The sequence below is a fragment of the Somniosus microcephalus genome, chromosome 8 (genome assembly GCF_052327205.1).
Source record: "Somniosus microcephalus isolate GS21.2 chromosome 8, FLI_Smic_1.0, whole genome shotgun sequence".
NCBI lineage: Eukaryota > Metazoa > Chordata > Chondrichthyes > Squaliformes > Somniosidae > Somniosus > Somniosus microcephalus.
This window is the reverse complement of record NC_140994.1, coordinates 123,057,099-123,070,265: the sequence shown is the minus strand read 5'-3', so window position 1 is coordinate 123,070,265 and position 13,167 is coordinate 123,057,099. Positions and strand designations below refer to the sequence as shown.

The 13,167-nt window shown below is 44.7% G+C and overlaps 2 protein-coding genes across 2 annotated transcripts in view; one reads left to right on the top strand and one right to left on the bottom strand.

The window, feature by feature from the left end:
• LOC147113771 (transcription elongation regulator 1-like) overlaps positions 1-8,030 on the top strand; it is a 97,842-nt gene extending 89,812 nt beyond the window's left edge. The window contains exons 14-16 of the mRNA XM_085996163.1: positions 4,161-4,244; positions 4,331-4,431; positions 7,349-8,030. Of these exons, the coding sequence (XP_085852289.1) occupies positions 4,161-4,244; positions 4,331-4,431; positions 7,349-7,550 (387 nt within the window). The 3' untranslated portion in view covers positions 7,551-8,030. The remainder of the gene's footprint in view (positions 1-4,160; positions 4,245-4,330; positions 4,432-7,348) is intronic.
• Positions 8,031-10,001: 1,971 nt separating this feature from the next.
• On the bottom strand, positions 10,002-12,477 carry gpr151 (G protein-coupled receptor 151). Its single transcript, XM_085995091.1, has one exon. The coding sequence runs from the start codon at positions 12,392-12,394 to the stop codon at positions 11,111-11,113; it is 1,284 nt and encodes a 427-aa protein (XP_085851217.1). The 5' UTR covers positions 12,395-12,477; the 3' UTR covers positions 10,002-11,110.
• Between the last annotated feature and the right edge of the window lie 690 nt (positions 12,478-13,167).

The following is a 13,167-nucleotide window of genomic DNA, read 5'->3' as shown; positions in this document are numbered from 1 at the left end:
GTTCGGGTGGATGCAGAGTGATAGAAGATTTGAGGTTAGGATCAGATCAGCCATGATCTTATTGAATGGTGGAGCAGGCTCGAGGGGCCGATTGGCCTACTCCTGCTCCTATTTCTTATGTTCTTATGTCATGTAGGCAAATGTTAATCATTTCTAAAGTAATTGTAGAGTACTTTCACATGTAAGGAGTTAAATCAGAAGATGAGGAAGAAGATAGACTAGTATGAGGGAGGAGGAAAAGAGCAGTTTTTATACAAAGTAAGCTTCCTTCTCCCCTTCCCCCCCCCCCCCTCACCCTCTTCTGTCTCTCACCTTGAATCAGTCTGTTTTTATTCATTCACTGGATGTAGGCATCGCTCGCAAGGCCAGCATTTATTACCCTTCCCTTATTGCCCTTGAGAAGTTGGTGGTGGAGTGCTGCCTTGAAGCGCTGTAGATTTTGACCCAGCAGCGATGTATTTCCAAGTCAGGATGGTGTGAGACTTGCAGGTGGTGTCCCCGTGATAGTGATAGCATAAGATCCAAGGAGAGGACATACAAATTGGCCAGAAAAAGCAATAATCCTGAGGATTGGGAGCAGTTCAAGATTCAACAAAGGAGGACAAAGGGATTAATTAAGAAAGGGAAAATAGAATCTGAGAGTAAGCTTTCAGGGAACATAAAAACTGACTGTAAAAGCTTTTTTAGATATGTGAAGAGAAAAAGATTGGTGAAGTCAAGCGTAGGTCCCTTGCAGTCAGAATCGGGGGAATTTATAATGGGGAACAAAGAAATGGCAGACCAACTAAATACATATTTTGGTTCTGTCTTCACAAAGGAGGACAGAAATAACCTCCCAGAAATACTGGGGAACATAGGGTCTGATGAAAGGGTGGAACTGAAAGAAATCACTATTTGTAGGGAAATGGTGTTAGGAAAATTGATGGGACTGAAGGCCGATAAATCCTCAGGGCCTGATAATCTATACCCCAGGGTACTTAAGGAAGTGGCCCTAGAAATAGTAGATGCATTGCTGGTCATCTTCCAGAACTCGATAGACTCTGGAACAGTACCCATGGATTGGAGGGTAGCTAATGTTACCCCACTATTCAAAAAAGGTGGCAGAGAAAAAGCAGGGAATTATAGACCGGTAAGCCTGACATCGGTAGTGGGTAAAATGCTAGAGTCCATTATAAAAGATGTAATAGCAGAGCACTTGGAAAGCAGTGACAGGATTGGACAAAGTCAACATGGATTTACAAAAGGTAAATCATGCTTGACTAATCTACTGGAATTTTTTGAGGATGTAACTGGTAAAATAGATAAGGGAGAACCAGTGGATGTGGTGTATTTGGACTTTCAGAAGGCTTTCGATAAGGTCCCGCATAAGAGATTAGCGTGCAAAATTAAGGCACATGGGATTGGGGGCAAGGTATTGACTTGGATAGAGAACTGGTTGGCGGACAGAAAGCAAAGAGTTGGAATAAACGGGTCGTTTTCCAAGTGGCCGGCAGTGACTAGTGGGGTACCGCAAGGATTGGTCCTAGGACCCCAGCTGTTCACAATATATATCAATGATCTGGACGAGGGAATTGGATGTAATATCTTCAAATTTGCAGACGACACAAAGCTGGGTGGGAGGGTAAGCTGCGAGGAGGATGTCATGAAACTCCAGTACGATTTGGACAGGTTAGGTGATTGGGCAGAAACATGGCAAATGCACTATAATGTGGATAAATGTGAGGTGGCAAAAGCAGGAAGGCACATTATTATTTGAATGGCAATAGATTGGGAGAAGGGGAAGTGCAGAGAGACCTGGGTGTTCTTGTGCACCAGTCGCTGAAGGTAAGCATGCAGGTGCAGCAGGCGGTTAAGAAGGCAAATGGTATGTTGGCCTTCGTAGCAAGAGGGTTCGAGTACAGGAACAAGGATGTCTTGCTACAGTTGTACAGGGCCTTGGTGAGACCGCACCTTGAGTATTGTGTGCAGTTTTGGTCGCCTTATCTGAGGAAGGACGTTCTTGCCATGGAAGGAGTGCAGCGAAGATTCACCAGGCTGATACCTGGGATGGCAGGAATGACGTCTGAGGAGAGATTGTGTCGATTGGGCTTATACTCACTGAAGTTTAGAAGATTGAGAGGGGATCTCATCGAAACCTATAAAATTCTGTCAGGCCTGGACAGACTAGATGCTGGAAGGATGTTCCTGATGGTCGGGGAGTCCAGAACCAGGGGTCATAGTCTAAGGATAAGGGGTAGGACATTTAGGACTGAAATGAGGAGGAATTTCTTCACCCAGAGAGTGGTGAACCTGTGGAATTCTCTGCCACAGAGGGCAGTGGAGGCCAGTTCATTAAATATATTCAAGAAAGAGTTGGATATATTTCTTAAGGCTAAAGGGATCAAGGGATATGGGGAGAAGGCAGGGACAGGGTACTGAATTTGAATGATCAGCCATGATCTCATTGAATGGCGGAGCAGGCTCGAAGGGCCGAATGGCCTACTCCTGCTCCTATCTTCTATGTTTCTATGTGCCTGCTACCTTTGTCCTTCTAGATGGAAGAGGTCGCGGGTTTGGGAGGCGCTATCAAATAAGCCTTGGTGAGTTGCTGCAGTGCATCTTGTAGATGGTACACACTGCAGCCACAGTACGCTGGTGGTGGAGGGAGTGGATGTTTAAGGTGGTGGATGGGGTTCCAATCAAGCAGGCTGCTTTGTCCTGGATGGTGTCGAGCTTCTTGAGTGCTTTTGGAGCTGCACTCACCCAGGCGAGTGGAGAGTATTCCACCACACTCCTGAGTTATAGGTAGTGGAAAGGCTTTGGGGAGTCCAGAGGTGAGTCACCTGCTGAATACCCAGTCTCTCACTTGCTCTTGTAGCCACAGTATTTATGTGGCTGATCCAGTTAAGTTTCTGGTCAATAGTGACCCCCAGGATGTTGATGGGGATTTGACAATTTATTATATGTGGTTAGACTCTCTTGTTGGAGATGGTCATTGCCTGGCACTTGTGTGGCGTGAATGTTACTTGCCACTTATCAGCCCAAGCCTGGATGTTGTCCAGGTCTTGCTGCATGCGGGCACAGACTGCTTCATTATCTGAGAAATTGTGAATGGCGCTGAACACTGCAGTCATCAGCGAACATCCCCACTTCTGACCTTATGATGGAGGGAAGGTCATTGATGAAGCAGCTGAAGATGGTTGGGCCTAGGACACTGCCCTGAGGAACTCCTGCAGCGATGTCCTGGGCTGAGATTATACCTACCTACCTACCTAGAGAGAGATTTGTACAGTTTTGTTATAAAATGATAGAATTTTACAGCACAGCGGGTGTCGCATTACCCTACCTTTTCAGGTATCTTTAGTGCCCTCCCCAGTAGCTCTGGAGACATGATTGGTCCCAGACATGGTTTGTTTGCCTCCAGTAACGGCCCGATTATTTTGGCTCTTTTGGGAGCATCCGGGAGCCACTTGACATCAACAATATCACTGCTTCTGGCTATGATGGTAGTATTTGCCCTGGTGCAGCCACTTCCAGCCAGCCCCTCCAGGCCAGCCCAAAGAGCTGCCTCCCAATAAAATCAGTGGAGAAATTGCAGGACAGACACAGGCTGGTCGTAAACCTACACCAAAGAGACATGGCATTTTAACCCCACAATGGGAGGGGGAAACTGGATTGTTCAGGTACCTTCTGGTAACTTGGCTGAAAAGCATCTGTGGCAGAGGCCTGGGAACATACTACCTGTTTGCACAGTATGGTATTGCAGTGGAGATAGAGGGGAGAAAGAACAATAAAATGGGGCAACAATATATAACAAAAACAAAAAGATCTGTTTTGGTTAAATGCAGGTTTATGATGTATAAGAAGGTAGCGTTATTAGCAAATGTTTGTGGCTCTGAGACAGGGGACTAGATTTGCATGGCAGCAGTTTGATTGCTTTTCCAAGTGCAGTGTGATGCACTACCAAAAAGTTTCCAAAAGCAAAATACTGCAAATGATGGAAATCTGAAATAAAAACAGAAAATACTCGAACCACTCGGGCAGCATCTGAAGGTTGGATTAACACTTCAGGTCGATGACCGTTCTGTTCCTACCTTCCTTCCACAGTTGCTGCTTGACCTGCTGAGTGTTTCCAATAAGATCTCTGCTTGTTAGTAACACTTGATCTTTTTGCAATGTAGATTACTCTTACCTCTACATGGAAAGAAGTGAAAAAGGTCATCAAAGAGGATCCTCGCTGCATCAAGTTCTCCTCCAGTGATAGGGTAATGGTCAAATCTTCTAAACATGCAAAGTATTCAATCTTTCATCCAATACGGTTCTGTACTTACTTATTTGTGCTCTCTTTAAGAAAAAGCAGAGGGAGTTTGAAGAATACATTCGAGATAAATACATCACCGCCAAAGCAGACTTTAGGACACTGTTGAAAGAGACCAAATTTATAACTTATAGGTAAGTAGCACCTGCTGCCAGTCAGGACTACGGTGCCATTTTCGGTATTTGTGTTAATGACGTCCATTGCCAGCAAAATCTGGTGCACCTTTTTAGGATGTCCAAGTGTTTTTGCCTATTATGTGTTGCAGCTCATTCAGCGGGAAGCTGCAATTTCTGTCAATCAGTCTCATTCATTAGTTTTGTGTGTGTTTTGGAGCCAGTGTTTGAAATTGTGTCCCCCACATTTTGATACACTTGCTAACAAATCATTCTGTCCGATCTTGTCTCTTAAATCAGCTGAGTTATTCACGGTTCTTGTTCAATTTGCTGAAGGATGTTGGTTCTCATTTTGCACTGTTTATTGGCACAGATGCACGAATCTAAGAGAAGGAAAGCGCACGTCAGTATAGCTGAATGAAGAGGCTAAAATTCTTCTTTAAAACATGTAGTTGTATCAGCACATTAGCTGGATAACATCCACACACTGTTATGCCAGTATCATGAATTGGTAGACAGACACAAGTGCAAATTTTGGTGTTGAATCTTATGAATGGAACAAATTATTTTATAAGCCTTCTTGGCTATAAAAGAGACTCAGGAGGGAAGTGTAAGAGTACTGTTGGTTGAACACAGGGGTGATGGGTGAATGGGACTTCGTGCAAGTTAGGATTTGGGCAGCAGAGTTTTAGATGAGCTCTCGTTTACATCGGGCGCGAGGCTGGCCAGGTGAGCATTGGAATGGTTGTGTCTGGAGGTAACAAAAGCATGGATGAGAGTTTCAGCAGCAGATGGGGCTGAGGTGGGTTTGGAGTGGAGTAATGAAATGGAGGTGGAAGTAAATGTTCTTAGTGATGGGGAGGACGTGGCTTTGGAAGCTCAGCTCAGGTTCAGATAAAACGCCGAGGTTTCAGACAATCTGGTTCCGCTGTGACCGTGGCCATGGAAGGGGATGGAATAGGTGGCATGGGCACAGAGTTTGCGGCAGGGGCCAAAGACAGTGGCTTTGGGCTTGCCAATGTTTAATAGGAGCAATTTGCGGCTTATCCAAGACTGGATGTCGGACAAGCAGTCTTGACAACACAGCCAGTGGAGGAGGGAAAGCGAAAGGTGGTGGTGGGGTAGAGCAGGCTGTCACCAGGGTACATGTCCCCTTGTCCTCACCTTTCACCCCACCAGCCTCCACATTCAACGGATCATCCTCCGCCATTTCCGCTACCTCCAAAGTGATCCCACCACCAAACGCATCTTCCTCTCCCCTCCCCTTTCAGCATTCCGTAGGGACTGCTCCCTCCGAGACACGCTAGTCCACTCCTCTATCACCCCCAGCACCCCTTCGCCTGGCACCTTCCCGTGCAAGCGCGGGAGATGTAACACCTGCCCCTATACCTCCCCCCTTCCCACTGTCCAGGGCCCCAAACACCCCTTCCAGGTAAAACAGCGATTTACTTGTACTACTTGCAATCTAGTATACTGTATTCACTGCTCACGATGCGGTCTCCTCTACATTGGGGAGACCAAACGCAGATTGGGTGACTGCTTTGCAGAACACTTCCATTCAGTCCGTAAGGGTGACCCCGAGCTTCCGGTCGCCTGTCATTTTAATTCACCGCTCCATTCCCACTCGGACCTCACCGTCCTTGGCCTCTTGTATTGTTCCACGGAAGCTCAACGTAAACTCGAGGAACAGCACCTCATCTTCCGATTAGGCACTTTGCAGCCTTCTGGACTCAATATCAAGTTCAACAATTTCAGATCATAACCTCGGCCCCTATCACATTTTTACTTAAAATAAATTTATTTTTCTCCACCCCTTTGTTTTGGGTTTTCCCTTTCCCCCCCCCCCCCCTCTTTTTTTACATGGCAGCTGTCTCTCATTCTGCAGAACATTTCACACCTAATCTGAGCCGTCTTTTGTCTCCACTAGTCCTATCACCATCTCGTCTGGTTTTGAATACCTCTTAATGTCTCTTCACTTCTTTTGTTCTCTCCCAGCCTGGCCTTTCGATCTATTTCATTTCCTTTACAGTTTTGAAAAAGGGTTCACCCGAAACGTCGACTCTAATTTGTCTCCACGGATGTTGCCTGGCCTGCTGAGTTTTTCCAGCATTTTCTGTTGTTTCGGATTCCCAGCATCTGCAGTGTTTTGCTATCGTACATGTGAAACCTGTCTTTGATGATGTGTCTGAAAGGGCAGCGTGTCGATGACAAATAGGAGGGGGCCAAGCAATGTTCCCTTTAAGCTGCGCATCCGCACAGAGCTCTGCAGCTCCCGTGCAGCTGGCTCGCCGGCTTTTAAATAGGAAAAATGAACCTGCGCAGTATTTTGAATGGGATGCGCACCCCGTTTTAACCAGATTTATCAAAAAAAATTAGAAGGAACATTGGGGCCATCCTTGGAGATGGGATCTTGTGGTAGGAGATTCCCTGGTTACAACTGGATAGGTAAGAATGGAACCAAGTGAAGGTCATTCCCACTCAGCTGGAGAACAGAGGAGAGGTTTTTGAGGAGGATGGTGTGGTCATCCACTCGAGGGCTACAGACGGGTCAAGAAGAATATCAAGGGAGGGTTGCAAAGCATTTTTTTAAGCAAAGGAGGATGGAGCGATTTAATATGGGTGTTCCAAAGGGTCAAAAACAAGTGGCTGAAAGACTAGGTGCTGATGAGCAGCCAGTTAACAAACAGCAACAGAGGAGCAGAGAGATGTCTAGCTGTAGGAGATCTCTATGGTAGGGTGAAAATATCCACAGCATAACTTGTTAATTTTGTTGTGCCAATTTAGGAATATCCACTGATTTCTGTTTTTCTGAGGGTGTGGGAGTGTGAAAGTGTAGAACAGTTTGCAAAGTAAACCAGGTGGCTTTTGCTGAATAGATTTCTGAAGCGCTTGCATTGTCTGCCGTAAATCAAAATTTGTGCGGGATTTTTCCCTCCAGGTCGAAAAAATTACTGCACGAGTCAGATCAGCACCTGAAAGACATCGAAAGGATCCTTCAGAATGACAAACGGTACTTGGTCTTGGAGTGCGTGCCGGAGGAGAGACGCAAGCTCATTATGGCCTACATTGATGATCTAGATCGGCGAGGCCCCCCTCCACCTCCCACTGCATCAGAGCCAACCAGACGATCTGCCAAGTAACACCAAAAAATGTTCTCCTGAGCATGAGCAGGCTGCCCATCAACTGAGACTTGTGCATGAGCCATCTGCCAGACTTATCAACGTGTGTGCAGTATTAATGTGTCTGCTTTGTCCAGTTTTGTATATAGTATGGACACATTTGTACCAGCTTGTCATCATGTTGAAGTGGAAGCTTTGACTCATCATTCAGTTGTGTAAAATAAAAACTTTTTTAAAAAAAAATTACAGCTGATGTAGTCCGTGTAGCATGGTCATTATTCCAACCAATGGCTGTGCGACAGCAACTCTGTAAAAACTAGCATTTAGTTACTAGTAATTTTCCAAGTCGGTCACTGATCTCAAAAGGGGTTTTGTTTGTAACATTTAAGCTTTTACTTGTGTTTAAATGTAAGTTTCCAAAGTGACTTTATTAACGAAGGTGTTGGAAATGTTGCCTAGTTGAAATGTTTACTGCAATAAACCATCTTTTTTTTTCTAAAATTTTTTGAATGCTTTTTTCTTCGTGCTGATTTAAATTGTTTTAAGCAACAACAAAAAATGCAGGTATTGCAAATCATAAATTACAAAAATAAGTGATTTTAGTTCTCCTTTCCAATTAATTAGGAAAGTGTTCAATTTATCATTTGCCAGCCATCTACTTGTATATCTCTAGCTTCAGCCATCAGTGCCCAGAGAACACATGTTTTAGGGGACAAGTGTTCCATCACTTGTTCAAATGATTGAGGTGCTCTAGACTCCACCTAGAGATTAAAGTAAAGTTGGAGATACTGACTGTTGGCTCAAATACCCATTTGGCATCATGACTGACAGTTGCAGCACCTGCACCCTTGAGGTCCCAAGGTAACAGTTGGAACAACTTTGGAAGAAGCCTGGGATTAAAGCTGCTTCTTTTCCCTGAAAGACCTTGGGATGGATCCTTCAACACCATATTGCATTTTAGCCGCCTCAATAGCTGTTGCGTTTAGCATAGGAACTGGAAAAGGATTACAGGAGAGTCCGATGCTTGGCCATGTAAAACCTGCCTCTATTGGCCTCTTGCAGTGAATTGATCCCACAACTTCCCATGATGTGCTTCTATGCCTGACAAGTGGTCTTCTGAGCACTTCCGAGTACATTTTTACTTTGTTGGACTGGAGAAGGTTTATCCAGCGAAACCGTCTTCTAGGATTATTTCCAGCACCTTACACATTCTTGAGAATTGCTTTCAACAGATGAAGACGATTTCATGCTGTTCAAAATGTCCCTTAATGGGGATAAAAGTCAAGCTTTGGATGGCCATCTATTTGTTGGATGCAGTACACGATAGGGTATCTAAAACTTCAAGCCTGATTTGGCCATCGACCAAAGCACAAAGGCAAAAAGGAATGTTCTGCAATGGAGGAAAATTGGTGCCAAACTTGCTTCAACGAGCAGCGATCAAAATGAAAAGACTGGGAGTTACAAATCCCTTTTGTACCCCCAGCTGATTCTGACGGGAAAAAATGATATCTTTTTTAGCAGTATTATGTGGTTTATTATGATATATCGCTACTGTTTATAATTATTATATGGCAGCATCATCCGACCTTTCTTAACATCTCCCCCGATGTTATCTCCACACAAGTGACAACGTACTTGGCCGTTGTATATGGTTTTCGCTGTACACATACTCATGCCTAGTACAGCATAATTAGTCAAATTGTGTACGGCGCTTTTATTTTAAAGATTGTAATTACCATTAGCGTGATTACTGATTAAAATTGAGAATTGTTCTCCGAAATTAATCGATACATTTCGGTTGTTTACTATTTGCAATATGCCTGTATTGGGAAGAGGAGGCTGGGTCGGGTCCACCCTTCCTCTCCATTCCCGAATGCTTTATGTACCGATGCAGCTGTCCCAAATCGCATTTACTCGGTTGGAATAGTCCTGAAGCACAGCTTCGTTGAGCACTTGGATATTGTCAAACAATCCTGTTAAAATTATACTGTGTTACAAATTAAGTAAAAGGGCGGCCTATTGTAAAACTTCGCTTCAGAGCTCACTTCTCCAGGCTTGTTAAATCTTCGCTTATTCGAGTAGAAGTCGCTCACAAAATACTCTTGCCTTAGTTTCACCAGCTGTTTAAAAATTACTGCCTCATGTTATGTGAAACATTCTGAAGAGCCGACAAGCAAAACCGCAACTCAAGCACCTGGTATTGCATTCCGATCGAGGTTCCATGTAATGGTTGAAAACACAAGTCTTAGGATGTTGGGGGAATATTACCTAAATGGATCATCAAACACAATTCAGCGTCTTTATACCAGTAGAACGTGGCACAATTGCCGATAGGCGTGTTCGTTTCCCGTGAGAACCAAAATGCTCTGATTTTCAAGGATATTCGTACACAAATACTGTGTGAATCTATTTATTATGTACCCGAATATCAACAAGTAATGTGTGTCAACACTTCATTACCGTAAACATACACCGAGGCAAAACAGTTACACTTAAACATCGCTTGCTTCATGTTCAAAGTTTCAACAAGCCATTGCCTATTATATATTTTTTAACCCATACGGAAAATGTTTTTTATACAAACAAACAACGGAACTCAAGTTGCACAATGTCACTGGCGTTACTTCCTTTACTGAACACATTCATCTTCACTGCACAACATCCATTAAGATGACCAAATTGCAAGGAAAGTCCCAGGTACTGAGTGAAATATGAACTGACTTTATATTCACGTCGGAGGGTTTAAGAGAAAAAATACGGATTTCTAAAACCAAAATACATTGAGAAGTAGTTCACTGATGCTCGTGAATACCCACCACGGTCACCGCATTAACCTTTACTAATTGTTGCCCAAATATTTATCCTTTATACATTCACCACAGAAAGACATTTAACAGCAACACGCGTGGTCGTGCGAACGATTTCTTGATTAAAAGTGGTTTATTTCACAACCCGGAAGCGACGAAATCCAATTCAAAGCAGCCATGAGAAGACCATGAGGTGATCCAATTGAAGATTCAGTTGGTAGAATATTTACACAGAAAATGAGCTACACTTTATGGCATACACAATACAGACCGTCACAATCAACTTGATGGGTGTAAAACAAGAGCCCCATGCTCAACAGTCCCGATATTCTCATCCCACATATGTGATACATAGGAACAGGAGGAGGCCATTCAGCCCCTCGAGACTGTCCCGTCATTCGATTAGATCATGGCTGATCGGCATCAATCTAATATTTCACTTAGAGACATTTTTAACCACGTACCAATCGGGATCAGCATCATTTCAGCAGGGTTTTTACTCGATTAAGAACTAAACTAATGCTGTGCTAGCTCTAAATAGATTCACAAATCTCAGCAGTGTTCGTGGAAAACCTGACTCGCCAAACCCAAGTCGGGCCAATTAATTTCAAAATTAACCACACTATTCCTCGTTTTAAAATCCCATTAAGGGACTATTTCAATACCCTCGCCCAACACCACCACTGCAAAGAGGACGGATGCCTCCTGGTAAATTCGATCTGGTTTTAATTCCCCCTCAACCACCCCCCAACTGTTACTGACCATCTTCCTGCTTCACATCTTCCCACCGGTCTCGGGGCGCGGCGAAGCTTCTAAATCACTCTGATGTTCCCAGGGTATGGGATCTTCTTCTGTACTGGCGGGTGCGTTCTGCCTATCGTGCCAGAACTGTTCCATGTCTGACAGGACGATATTGGCGGTTTTACTGGTTGGGCTCTCTGCTTTTTCCTGAGCGGGCTCTTTGTCGGGGACTTGGACAGTCTTGTCCTCCTGAGGCTGTTCGGGGTTTGCCGGGGCGCTCTCAGCGCTGGCCTGCTGGGGCTGCGCGGCTTGGCGATCTGGAGAGGCTCGGGGCTTGTTGAAGACCAGCCTTTTCCACAGACCCATGAAACCTTCTTTGAACTCTTCAGACATGGCCACGAAGATGAGCGGGTTGACCGAGGAAATGCTGAACACCAGCACTTGGGACAGCAGGACGAAAGATGGAGGTGGCGAGGGCTGCTCCTTCCCGGCGTGTCTCAGCCAAAGCCAGACGACCCATTCGGGAGCGCACATGGTGGCGAAAGCCAGACTGACACCGGAAAGCATGACAGTCAGCCGCCGCCCTCTGATCTGATTCCGCAGGTTCTGAGTTTTGCTGCCCCGTCGTTTGCATCTCCTCAAAGCCTTCCAGTGGTACATGAAGGTGACGATCACAGGAAGACAGTAAACCAAGGCAGGGTACAACTTTGCAAAAACTGCCATAAAACTGGACGCATGTTCTGGCGAGTCAAAAATGCACATCACCTTGTCCGCCTCGAGGCGGGTGGTAGCGAAGAGCAAGTGAGGCACCGGCAGAATGAAGGCCAGTGCCCATATGGAGATGATCAGAGCGGCGATTCTCTGGTGTTTGATCTGGACCTGTTTGGACGGATGGGTCACGTACATGAAGCAAGCTTTGGCCAGCACGGCTATGGTGAGACTTTTTGCCGCCAAACAGCTTTGGAGAAACCAATCTGCCGTTTTGCAGATGAACCAGCCGAGGGTCCAGGAGGACCTGGAGTAAGCGACCGCCCTGAACGGCACACAGAACAACACGATCAGGAGGTCGGCCACGCTCATGTTGAGTATCAATGAATTTATCATGGAAGTTCTGCCTTTTCTTGCATTATTGATCAAAACGGCGATCACCAGGGCATTCCCAGCAAAACCGACCAGGCAGATGGCCGCTAAAGCGACCGGGATGGCAATCCTCAGCTCTTTGGAGTCGATATTTTGATACCCTCCAGCCAAGTGGGCGACATCATCGGTGCTATTGGGGGTGCTGAAATGATTCACCTGAAGTGGAAGTTTCTCCATTGAGATTATACCCGCAAACACAGGTTGCTTGTACCACGAAGGACTTCTCTCCGGACTTTCCCAGTGTCGCCGTGTGAAAAGAGATCTCCACTCGCCAGTCTGGGGGACGGCTCTCCAATCGGAACCAGTGGAAGATTGGCAGCGACCAGTTACAGCACCTTGGACAGCGCCAATTTGCAAGTCTAATGAATACACTGCAGCCTCAGGGGGCCAATTAAAACCCATTTAAAGACCTACCTACTTCATAAATCATGCATTTTTTTCAGATTAGGGCATTAAAAAAACTTTCAACATTAATCTGATCAGAAATTCTGTGCAACATTATAATTTAATATTGCGTTTGATTTATTTTTGCCGTGTCAGTCGCTCATTTTCTTTCTGTGATCGGGATTAATTTCTATTTGTCTAAATGACCCCTGATGTTAAATAATCTTCTTCTGTCTCCACAGTTTGTCAGCAGTGTATTACATTATATGTTGAAAGGCGGTCTTCTATGTATCCCAGGTTCGGAGTTGTTTTATTTGCTTGTTATTGGTAAATCCCAAATTTAAAATAAAGTTAATGTCTACTCTGACTTCTGGTTTTTTATAGATATCAAGTGTAGGTGTATGATAACTACAGGATTTAAATGAAGTGTTGCTTTAAAAAATATAAATACAACATGAAGTATTTTAACACAAACAACAACTTGCATTTATATAGCGCCTTTAAAATAGTAAAACGTCCCAAGGCGCTTTACTGGAGCGTTATCAGATACAAATTAACACTGAACC

Excerpts from the sequence above, each read along its gene's own strand:
- gpr151 (XM_085995091.1), bottom strand. The coding sequence starts at position 12,394 with ATGGAGAAACTTCCACTTCAGGTGAATCATTTCAGCACCCCCAATAGC.